The sequence below is a fragment of the Dysidea avara genome, chromosome 7 (genome assembly GCF_963678975.1).
Source record: "Dysidea avara chromosome 7, odDysAvar1.4, whole genome shotgun sequence".
NCBI lineage: Eukaryota > Metazoa > Porifera > Demospongiae > Dictyoceratida > Dysideidae > Dysidea > Dysidea avara.
Window position 1 is genome coordinate 8,749,762 of NC_089278.1, and position 12,976 is coordinate 8,762,737.

Consider the following 12,976-nt stretch of genomic DNA (forward strand, 5'->3'; position numbering starts at 1 on the left):
GTACAGCAAGTCTATGGAAGTAAAAGTAATCAAGAGACTTTCTTTTAAAGGAATAGCAACCAAATGGCTATCCAATCGGGGTTAAAATGTAATACTGGAGAATGCAGCAAGGCTAAATGTAAACACAAATCAATGATAGTTATATACGTAGATCCAATTTTTAGTTTATTTCATTTAATGTTATATAGTTGTATTTATGTCCTTGGCCACACTAGATATAAGCTCACCAATTACATTTGTTTCAAAGAGCTTTTGTATCCAAGGATGACCACTAAGCAGTGCATACATTTAGAACTATAGTAAAATACAGGTTAATGCAATCTAAATAATGACATACTGGTAGTAATATCAGTGCAATTACATACTTTTAATTGTAACTGCCATTTGCTAGCACATCGTAAGCACTAGAATTCAAATAGTATACATTATTAATATTACAGGTTTTTGCAATTGAATTCGTCGCCTTTTGTGATTGAATTTATCAATAGAATTTGTCCCATTTGCAATTGAATTCATTGGTTTTGCAATTGAATTCGTCGGTTTTGCAGTTGAATTCGTCAGTTTTGCATTACAATTTGTCATAAACAAAACAGCTCCAAGAAACCAACCGTTCATTAAGAGATGAATTATTTACGCCATGGAGAATTATACTTGAGACACTAGAACGGTAATTGGAGCTGGTAGTATAAGCTGATAGCTGTCTGACAAGTTAATTAGCTTGCTCGCGAGTGACCACACCCATCGCGAATGGCGTAGTAGAGTTTGGAATGTTGCTGGATAGGCTGTAGAGGAAGAATTATTGCCTTAGAAAGAGTTGTTTACTACTGTTGTGCTTGAACAAGTTCTTGTAGCAGCTGCTACACCATGTTTTCGTGTTTTCTCCAGCTGCCATTCTTGTTACGGACGAATTTAACTGCAAACGGGACGAATTCAGTTGCAAAACCAATGAATTCAATTGCACACAGGACTAATTCAATTACAAAAGTGACAAACTCAATTGCAAACGGGACAAATTCAATTGCAAAGTTGCCGAATTCAATTGCAAAAATCTGTATTATTATTGTTTGTTACTAGGACCGCATCACATATAACCAAGTACATGTACCATTGTGACAATCTAACACCAGGGCAAGGCATATACAGTGTGTTACTACCATAGTGTTCAAGGGAATATATATATATATATATATATATATATATATGTATATATATATATATATTATATCTGGTTTGAAACTGACTGCTATATTAAGGTAAGTGACTGCTCTATTAGAGTATGTAGATCTGTGCAAGTTAGCTAGTTGGACATGAACAGTATAGCACAATTTTAGGATGGAGAGCTAGACTGATACTAGCAATTAAGGCCATGACAAATTAATCTTTTTATTAATGTCAATGTTTTGGCAAACCCGAAAATAAATATAAATCACGTGATCTCTTAAAAAGAGTGCTAATATGGCTGTAGACTCTTTATTATTGTGCAAGCAGTAACATGTGTAGTAGCAAAGGGAAAGAAGTAGAGTTCCATCCGAGTTTCGTCGCTTTGTTTTCGAAGTATTTTAGCTTTTGCGCCTGTCAAGATCGAGATACTCTAATACTATACAATAAAACAGGCTTACTACCACCCTTCTTACAACATTATTTTGCAAGCACTCTCTCTCCAATTCCTGACAAGTAGGCAAAACATTGGCGGTGTTAAGCCACCTTGGTCACCTACAAAATGGCAAATGACAATCAGTGAAATTAATACTAGCTTCTACACCTACTCTCATTGATGATGGATCATCGTTTCGTTGTTTCAGCTTGTCACTTGTAGATTCAGTAACGCTTGTCCAAAAATGCACCAGCACTAATTTGAATGCAAGTCACGTGTTAATCTGTTTTGATCAGCATTAGATAGATTTGTCATACGTTTCAATTACTGGCACGAAAACTCTCAATTACTATACGGTTGTGCTTTTGTTCACCGGTGATCCAAACCCCACAAGTTCGTAGGCCTTGTAGTCTTCTCAAACATTATTATTATTTATTTATGAGGTAATTTTGACCACATTTCTTCCTAGTACTTGGTTGTATAATTATTATTATTGTTATTATTACTATTGATTTGTAGTTGGTACAATTGCCATAGTCAGTACTCCAGCTGGTACACCAGTTAGTGGATCCAATAACACATTTGACTACCCCATATTGAGTAGTGTCACTCTGACATGTATGGCAACAGCAATTAATGGGTTAGCACTTTCAGTGACCAACTACCAGTGGAACACTACAGGATGTTACACTAATCCTGCTCATAATAGTGGTAATCCAACCTGCTTTCCTACCGGTCAGACAACACAAAATGTAACTGATAATGATCTAACTGCAGAGGATGCTGGTACCATCACTTGTACTGTAACCATTGGTGGTGTTGACTATACCAGTGAACCATTAACACTACGTATATCAGGTACAGTAAGTGTATGTGTACCACATGGAGTCATGGAGATAAATCTATAACAATTTGGATCAATGTGTGATTTTTTTTAAAATTATTTTCAATATACACATATGCATAACCTCACTGTCTCAGCATTCTATTTTTTAGCTATCATGGAGATATATGTATATGTTAAAGCATAGCCACGAGTACTATATGAAAAATTAAGTACAAGGCGCACGGCCGAGATGCTAATAAAGCACGAGGCAAAGCCGATTGCTTTATTAGCATCAAGGCCAAGCGCCAAGTGCTTTATTTTTCATATAGCACAAGCAAGGCTATGATTTATGGAACTTTCTAGTCATGTAGCTTCACCATGCACTAGGACTCGTAATTAACATGTGTTGCACAAATTATTAGCAGCCTGAACACACACAAACTAGTTTAACAAAGTAACTCACGCATAGTTCACCATAGTTTGGCATGGTAGACGTTCATCACGTATTTTGGCAGGTTTTGCTCGCAACCCACAATCAATTCTATTGTGAGTCACATGGTGAAGTATTTCCGTGATATCTCCAGGACTTGTCTGTTTACATTAACAAATGTAACAGCTACGTTACCTTCTCCCATCCATCATCGAAGCATTTAGGTATGTCTATAAAAGCAATCTAGTGGTAGAACTTGTATTGGCTGGGGTGATTGATCACTCAACGCAGCGAGGCTATCAGCCTTCACCGGCTTGGGTGATTAGTCGTAACGCGAGCCTCACAGGCTATTAGCCTGCACTAAGGCACGTGGCAACTGTGCTTTATTGTCCACAAAGAGTACTTTATTGCACCGCAAAGAATGCTTTATTAAACTCTTTGCGGTGCAATAAAGTACTCTTTGTGATCGATGAAGCACTGTTGGCCAGCTGAGAGTGTACTTTATGAAATTTAAAGTACACCTTTTTCCTTTGATCTTACCCACGCAAAGTTCTAAATTAGAAAGCAAATGAGAGGTTGGAAATTCCCAAAATTCAATTTGCATCATTCATCATCAATGAATAATAGTCATATCAAGACACACAGTAATGTGTTTGCAGCCAAGGAAGCTGGTGCATCATGCCGTGGGTATATTGACAGAAAATGACATTTTCATGCATGCATAGCTCCATGACCCCTTAAGCAAAGCACACCATTTATTGCATTATAGCTGTCTGTCAGGTAGCATAGGTCACACAGAAATTTGATTAAATTTGCACCAGCCCCTTGTATAATATAAATTTGATTTTTTTTTTCTAAAGCTACAAAGGGTGATTGAAATGTAGACGCTCTACAGGGTGACTTGTTTCTAGCTGACCTGTCTACAAGGTGACTTGTTTCTTGCTGAACTCTCTTTGGGTGACTTGAAATGTAGTTAACTCTCTACAGTGTAACTTGAAATGTATAGTGAACCCTTTATAGGGTGATTTGAATAGTTGAACTCTCTACAGGGTGACTTAATCAAGCTGATCCCTCTACATGGTGACTTGTTTCTAGCTGAACTCTCTACACAGTGACTTTAAAAATGTAGTAGTTGAACTCTCTATAGGGTGACTTGTTTCTAGCTGAGATCTCTACAGGATGACTTGTTTCTTGCTCTTCAGGGTGACTTGAAATGTAATTGAACTCTCTATAAGGTGACTTGAAAAGTACTCTACAGATGACTTGTTTCTAGCCGATGTCTTTACAAGGTGTCATGTACCACTCTGCGTGGGCAGTTCAAAGGCACCGCCAGTGCCATAATTTGTATATTGCACTGCTGCAGACTGCAGCGAGTGCATTATAACTTATAAAGCACTGGTTGCGGTTTTGTAGACCACAACGAGTGCATTATAAGTTATAATGCACCGACCGCAGTGAAATATACAGATATTGCACTGGCTGCGGTTTTGTGCAGCATACAAGTGCCGGTGGCGAAGACCACTACGACACCTCACCTAATAGGTGGAAGGACACTTCACAGCTCACTCGAATTCTTTTATAGCCTGACATGTAAAGGTCGATTGTGGGCCATAACGTCACCAATACGTATAATGTTTACAAGCAGCCAATGGCGATCGAAAAAGCCAACACGGGTGGCCACAACTCTAGTCTACATATATAAAAACGTACTTATACACCTTACTAGTCTGGTGCCATCTTAGCCCAGATTAAACTGTAGTCCACTTCGACAATGACTCAATAAAACAAATATATTCTAAATAATACTAACCTTTACGTTCAATTGTGGTAACCAGTTTTGTCATGCCACCAGATTCGAGTTTAGCCAGTGTGAATAGCAAGAATTAGACTAGTATCGTTTAGTAGTTGGGTTTTGTTTACTTAAAACATCTATTTAGCTACTTTTTTTCGCTCGAGGGAATCACTATGGCGATTAGTCTATATGGCGATTGAGTGATCACGCTGGCATGTTGAGCACTACATAATGAGAGTCGAACAGCGAATGCAGGTTAGTGATATAACCCATAGCGTACTAGCTTTCAATGTCTCAGGTGGCTGCAGTACTGCAGGGGGACGTCATCGCAACGTCCAGCTTGGTTACCCACAATCTATGTTAGAAACCTGGCCTTTATAGGTGTTACAGCTGTCTTGTGAGACTCTCCCCACCTATTAGGTGAGTGGTACATAACAGTTATACAACGTGCACTCGTACTCTGCCTGTATAAACACACTTGCCTTCGGGCCTAACGGCCCTCAGGCTCGTGCATTTATATCAGGCAGGGCGCTCGTGGCCGTTGTATAACTATATATTGTTTCTAGCTGATCTCACCACATGGTAGTTTGTTCATACAGGGTGACTTGTTGTAGCTGAGCCTCTATAGAGAGATTTCTAATGTAAGTGAACTCTCTACACAATGGCGGATCCAGGATGGGGCATTTAGGGCACACTGTTGGTTTTTTCGTTGTATCTTCCTGGTTTTTAGCTCGATTTCTTTCAAACCACAAAAGGTTTGAGGTTCAATAGTTAACCTATTCACCCACCGATTTTCAGCTTCTTCCCATACGCGGTTTACCCTGTAGGCGTGACAACATATTGGTGTTATTTTTCGTGAATAATGGCTCATAACTCTTTGCCTGTTTATCGTATTCCAGCCAAAGTTGGTACCGAGATGCGCCTTTATATCCCCCTTCTGTGTGCCAAATTTCAAGGCAATCGGATATGGCGTTCGAGTTTTATAGCAGTTTTTGTAAGTGTGCGACAAGAAAAAGAAAAATAAGAAGAAAAAAAAAATGAAGAAACTGAGCCAATTTTTGGAGTCGCATATCTCGGGAACGCGTGAAGCGATTTCGCTCAAATTTGGAATGTGGAGTGCTGCAGTTGGAGGGAATGTCCACAGCAAAAATCGTCTTGTTTCATCAAGGAAGCACAGAGCTACGGAGGTGCGAAAATTGCGTGTGCCTTGATCTAATCAAAAACAGACAAGCTGTAAAAAAAGGGTGCAGCCTCCAAAAAGCCAGGGTGAAAAAAGATGTGAAATCAAAGGTGGCAGCCAAAAAATGGCTGTGATGATAGGTTAATGGCAAAAATTTTAATAACGACAATTCAGCCGAATTTGGGGCTGAACTCTAGTGAAACTTGGAAGAGGCAATGCAAATTCACCTGAATTGTAAGAGGCAATGCAAATTTACCTGAATTGTCATTATTAAAATTTTTGCCAATAACCTACCATCACAGCCATTTCTTGGCTGCCACCTTTGATTTCACATCTTTTTTCACCCTGGCTTTTTGGAGGCCACACCCTTTTTTTACAGCTTGGCTGTTTTTGATTAGATATCACTTCTTTTTGTAATTTCATGCCTAAAGCTTTAGGTATTTGTCTTTTTCTTTACTACAGAGAGAAGATTATTATGTACGAAGAAGAAGATTTTGACGATTTGTTTAGCTGCATGTACATTTAGGCTATAATTTACAAACATTATTGTGTTGTTTGATCATAAAAATAGGTCACACAGGTTGAACTGTTCACAGCTGAACACTCTACAGGGAAATGTGTATGTAATTCTACAGGGAGCCTCACAATGTAACTGTACTCTTTGACTACATGGTGAATGATTTGTAGTTGAACTCACCACATGGTGGCTTATTTCTAGCTGAAACACTCTACAAAATGTAGCTGAATTCTCTCTTGTTTCCAGCTGATCTCTCTAATTGATCTCTCTATGGGGTGATTTGTTTCTAGCCGATCCCAACAGGTGAATTGTTTCTAGCTGATCTTTCTACAGGGTGACTTGTTACCAACTGAACTCTCTACAGGGTGACTTGTTTCCAACTGAACTCTCTACACAGAGCTTATGATAACATCCGGACACCGGACAAAATCCGGTCAAATTGCATAGATGTCTGACCATAATGCAATTTGTCCGGACACAGTGTCCCATCAAAGCATAAAGAAGGAGCCTAAGGGCTGAGCTGGCATGCTATCAACAATAACATTCACTTGGTTGCCAGGAGATAGTATACATTCTTACAACCCAAGGGAGTGACCATAAATGTACCATTGCCAACCCACTGGTGTACTTTAACCACATAACACCTGCAGTAAGGCATGTGATGTCTTACCACTATAATGTTTATTTGCTATGCTACAGAAGACATGTTGGGCATTCATCTCATGTCCAGTCAATTTTGGAAATTGTCCGGCCGATTTTGGTTTGTCAGGACATTGTGGCAGGACAACAGAGAATTCTTATCATAAGCTCTGCTACAGGGTGACTTGTTTCTAGCTGATCTCTCTACAGGGTGGCTTATTTCTTGCTACACTCTCTACAGGGTGACTTGAAATGTAGTTGAACTCCCTACTGGGTGACTTGATCAAGCTGATCTCTCTACAGGGTGATTTGTTTCTAGCCGATCTCTCTAAAGGATTTTTTTTCTAGCTGATCTCTCTACAGGACTGCTTGTTTCTACTGAGCTCTCTACAGGGTGACTTGAAAGATACTTGAACTCTTGCAGGTAACAGGGTAACTTGCCTAACTGATCTCTCTAAAGGGAGATTTGTTTCTAACTGAATACTGTACAGGGTGGTTTATTTCTAGCTGTTTTTTCTACTTAGTGATTTATTCATAGCTGGACTCTCCGAAAAGTAGATGGGCTTTTACAGGGTGACTTGATCATGCTGATTTCTCTACAGGGTGCCTTATTTCCAGCTGATCTCTTTATAGAGTGATTTTCTAGCTGATCTCTCTACAGCATGATTTGTTTCTAGCTGATCTGACTTATTTCTAGCTGAACTCCTGGGGAAGAGCCTATAAAAATGTGATAGTAAACCATGAAATTTCATCTAGTTTTCATGAACACTGACTATAAATAATTGACAATTCATAGACACTGCCTATGAAAATCTGACAATTCATGGACACTGCCTATGAAAATTTGACAATTCATGGCCACTGCAACCATGAAATTTTCTTGTGCTATGAAATAATTTGTCGGTAATATGAGAAATCTCCACTTTTCATGAGTATTTCATGGCATGGATACTACCATGAAATATCAATGAAATGACTTTCATGGCACTTTATGGGGATTATTTTACTATTCATGGATAATCCATAGGTGTTTGATGGTACTGTTCTCTGGTAGTGCTACATGGTGGCTTCATTCTGTCTGATCTCTTTACAGGGTGACTTGTTTCTGAGTAATCTTTCAACAGAGTGATTTGTTTCAAGCTGATCTTTCTACAGGGTTATTTGTTTCTAGCTGATCTCTCTACAGGGTGACTTGTTTCTAACTGATCCTTCTACAGGACGATTTTTTCAAGCTGATCTGTCTACAGGGTGATTGAAATGTAGCTAATCTTGCTACAGGGTGACTTGTTTCTAGCCCATCTTTCTACAGGTGATTTTTTTTTCTAGCTGATTTTTTTTTCTAGCTGATTTCTCTACAGTGTGCCTTCTTACTGGCTGAACTCTCCACAGTGTGACTTGTTTCTACCAGATCTTTCTACAGGGTGATTTGTCTCAAGCTGATCTTTCTACAGGGTGATTTGAAATGTAGCTTATCTCTTTACAAGTTTAATTATTTCTAGCTGTTCTCTCTACAGAGTGACTTCAAATGTAGTTGAACCCTTTGCAGGATAACTTGCTTCTAGCTGATCTCTCTACTGAGAGAGTTTGTAGTTGAACTCTCCGCAGGGTTGCTTATTTCTAGCTGAATCACTCTACAAAATGTAGCTGAATTACAGGGTGACTTATTTCTAGCTGATATCTCTACAGGATGATTTGTTTCTAGCTGATCTCTACAGGGTGAATTGTTTCTAGCTATGTAGCTTATCTCTTTACAAGGTTACTTGATCTCTCTACAGGGTGACTTCAAATGTATTTGAACTCTTTGCAGGATATCTTGCTTCCAGCTGATTTTTCTACTGATACAGATTGTTGTAGCTGAACTCTCCACAGGGTTGCTTATTTCTAGCTGAAACACTCTACAAAATGTAGCTGAATTCTCTATAGGGTGACTTGTTTCTAGCTGATCTCTACAGGATGAATAATTGTTTTTAGCTGATCTCTACTGAGCTGTTTACAGCGTGACTTGAAACGTAGCTGAACTCTCTACAGAGAGATTTGTTTGCTGATGAACTGTCTTCAGGGTGTTGTTGAACTCTCTACAGGGTGACTTGTTTGTAACTGAACTCTCTACGGAGTTATTTGTTTTTGATACTAATTGAAGGGTGACTTGATTGTAATTGAACTCCCTATTGGGTGACTTGTTGTTAGCTGAACTCTCTACATGGTGACTTTATTGTAGGTGAAAGTTCTAATAGAGTGACTTATTGCGCAGCTGAAAGTTCTATTAGGGTGACTGCACTATTAGAGTATCTCGATCATGCACTTCTTACACCTAGTTCACTTTCGTAGTGTAGCTCAGTGGATTTTAAATTTGATTCATTGAATACGACTGAAAGATCGTTCTAAAATGATTTGTCTACCTCTCTACCTGATTTCAGCTGATTCCGTTAACTAGTTTACCTGGTAGGTGTGGCAAGTATTACTTTTCATTAACAAAACTTGATCGTGAGCATTTTACATATGGTTGGCGTTTTTGTTATGACTCCATGCCTGTTAGTGCGATTTCTTTCAAACCACAAAAGGTTTGCACTACGAAGGTTACTCGATGCGCAGACTGATTTTCAAGTCATTCTGTCAAACGGTTTATCCTGTGGCCATGACAAAAGACCGCTATCGAATTTTTGAAAAATCGCGTATAACTCCCTCATTCTTGATCCAATGTATATGAAAATTGGACTATAAATGTGCTTCATTACGTTCTTACTGCCCTCAAAATTTGAGGAAAATCAACTAAAGCATGCACCAGTTATAGCGATTTTTCTAAATAATTGCAATAAGAAGGAGAAAAATACGAAGAAACCGAGACGAACTTTGAAAACACATATCTCTTTGATGGCTTGGTGGATTCAGCTCAAATTTGAAACTGGAGGTGCCCCACCCCGAGGGAAATATTACAGCAAAAATGGTTGATTTCCAGTCAGGCACTATCGAGCTACAGATGCATGAAAACAGTGTTTTCCTGGTTCCTGTAAGATACACACTTGTCTGTCGCATGCCCGTAGTCTACTTGGCCGCACGACACACTATCGTGTGTCTTGATATATATATTCAGTGTGGCATGCCAACTTCTTGGGCCGCATGACACACTATCGTTTGTCTTGATACACATAATACAATCAACACATTCGAACTACAAAAACTTTGTAAGACTGAAAAATGGAGGAAATTGAAATTAACTTTCATGGCTTTGGGAGTCTAATGCAGTTGTGTGTTGGCTCTAAGTGATCCATATATCAGAATGTACTGCATGTACAATACTTGTAGGTATTGCAATGACTGGAGTATTGATTGGTAATGATCAAATTGTTACTGGTAATCTCCTAACTGACTACTCATATGTGACTCCACATGCTATCAATGGTCTACTTGCTCGTTGTGTGTCTGGACTGGGACCTACTGGTACTGATAATAATACTGACCTGGGTATATGGTACTTTAATGGAACTCAGTTACCTTATGGACTATGCCAACCTTCCGTTATTCATCTAATTCAGTCACAAGCAGCAAATCTTACTGATTATATTGGAGTGATCAACTTATGGCAGTGTGGAGCATTTACTACTACTGCAGAAGGTGTTTACACATGTGTCATAATGAACAGTTCAGTGATGAACCAGACAACAAGATTGGGTGTGTACTTTAGTGGAAGAAGTGAGTCATGTGTTGTGTATGTGTCCCATTACCACATCCTTATCCATTACTTTCTGCACAGCTCTTCCAATGATAGACTCTCCATTATCATCTACTGTAACAGTTGATGTTGGCTCTTCCATCACATTGTCATGTACCTCACGAGGTTCTCCCCCAGACACTTTCACATGGAGGAAAGATAGTGGTCCAATACTACAGTCCACTAGTATCACTGCAGTGACTCACAATAGTACTAGTGCAGTGTTCTGTGCTGACTATTACATTAATAATGTCTCTATCAGTGATAATGGAACATACACATGTACTGCAACTAATCCCATTGGGAGTGATAATAAGACCATCACTGTTATTGTTAGAGGTATGTTTGAAGTCTGCATATACTGTATATTAGTAGGCTATGCAAAGTTAATTATATGTTTCTGGTCCTACCAATTCCCCAGGTGATCAGGCCTTTTTTACAACTTTTTGATGTAGTACACTACATTTGGCAAGGCAGCACATGGAATTATAGGGAAAACAAAGTTAATGTATAAAGTTAGTGCATCTTTATAAGAAAAGTGTGCTTACAAAACATGAAAACCTTTCAACAAATATAGAATATTACTAGTATTTAAATTTTTTTTAATTTAAAAATGAATTAGGGATATCTATGTAATAAAAAATAGTGAAACAAGAGATGAATGATGGTATTACAGCATAGTTTGGTGGATGGCCCCTACTTTGGCATTGAACATAATACAGTGGAGCCTCAATTATCCAAACCCCTTGGGACCAAGGGTGGTCCATAAGTCTGAAAAGTCCACATCTCTGAAACTGTGTAGAAATAGCCTTAAAATAGCATAAAGAACATTTTTAAAATTTCTGTATTATCAACTACCCTTATAGAACAGTCACTACTCTAATAGAGCAGTCATTTCCAAAGTTCAGTTAACCGAGAATCCGGATAATTGGAATCCGGATAACTGAGGTTCCACTGTAGTTATAGCTAATGTGCCAAAGTAGGGACTTTCCCACCAAGTTATATATGCTGTAATACCATCATTCATCTCTTGTTTTACTACTTTTTTGTCCTACTTCATTTTTAAATTAACAATTGTTTGTTTAGTTTATTGCTGTAGCACAGCTAACTACAGTGTAACTCTTGACTGTTCTATTAGAATATCACACATGACTGTTGTATTAGAGTATCTTGAGTCAGCCAAGGGGTTTGCAGCTAGCTAGACCAATAAGGGGTGAGGTCATCTTGTTTACGTGAATAACTAGGTTATAAAGAGGTGTGGTCTCAGTACTCTATCACTATTAGTCCACCTAGATCTTTATTTGATGGGTGTGATCGCCAACCTATTACGAATGGGATCCCAATCGCGAAGTTGCAGATATCTAGCTAGTGTACCTCTTTTAGTAGCGAAATCCAGCTCTGAAGTAATTATGTGGCATCTAAATATGCTGCTGAAAGAAAGTGTTGATACGGAAGATTAACTCCTCGATATGGTTTCATTGGATGAAGAAGACAAGCAGCCTGATTGAAGATAAAAGAAAAGACAAGACGCAGAATGCCTGTACTCATCAGAATCCCAAAAGGCACATCCCACTGGTGAGTTTGTTATTGTGGTGTAAAATGATGGCCATACGCTGCTTTGTTTGGCCTCTAGCTTTTTAACTGCGGTCAGTCAGTCAGGCAGTGAGACTAAAATTCAAGTTTTGGTGATTTTTAAAATTCTATATCTGGCCACCTGTAAGTGTTTTGTTATATTTAATGTTGTATTATATATTATATGGACTAATACTATTCTGTAAAGGTGATTTTCATAGCGTAAGACATCTCTAGGATGATTTTCAAAGACAGAATTTTGGGTAGCGTGCAAAATTTTTGGGGCAATCCCTACTTAAGCGGTAACTACCATACCGTTTGATTAATTGTATGGTGATTGTGCAATTCTTTCAGCAAAAAAATGACCAGGAAGTGAACCAGAAACATAATTAACTTTACTTACTTAAAACTTTAGACATTAATGATTATTTTTGTGTATATGTTTGTACATGTACCTCCTGTAAAGGGTATTCATAGCAACAAATGTAAATGCTAGCTAACAAATTGACAAAGAGAGCAACTGTTTTTCTACAATGAATGAATTATTGCATACGTATAAGTGCACATTATTGGAGACTACTGTATAGCGGGTTTTTGTATCGAGGAATTAATTTTAGCATTTGGGGTCATTCGCTAAAATTTAATTCGCGAGAATTTTAGCGCCGTGATAATAACGTTGTCGTCTAAGGTCACAGCTTTATCACAAAGCACTCTGGA

At 38.4% G+C, this 12,976-nt stretch overlaps 1 protein-coding gene across 1 annotated transcript in view; it reads left to right on the forward strand.

Moving 5' to 3' along the window:
* Positions 1–12,976, forward strand: part of LOC136260079 (uncharacterized) — a 109,775-nt gene that overhangs the window by 28,393 nt on the left and 68,406 nt on the right. Inside the window, exons 6-8 of the mRNA XM_066053696.1 lie at positions 2,114–2,452; positions 10,282–10,668; positions 10,730–11,026. Coding sequence (XP_065909768.1) covers positions 2,114–2,452; positions 10,282–10,668; positions 10,730–11,026 — 1,023 coding nt within the window. The remainder of the gene's footprint in view (positions 1–2,113; positions 2,453–10,281; positions 10,669–10,729; positions 11,027–12,976) is intronic.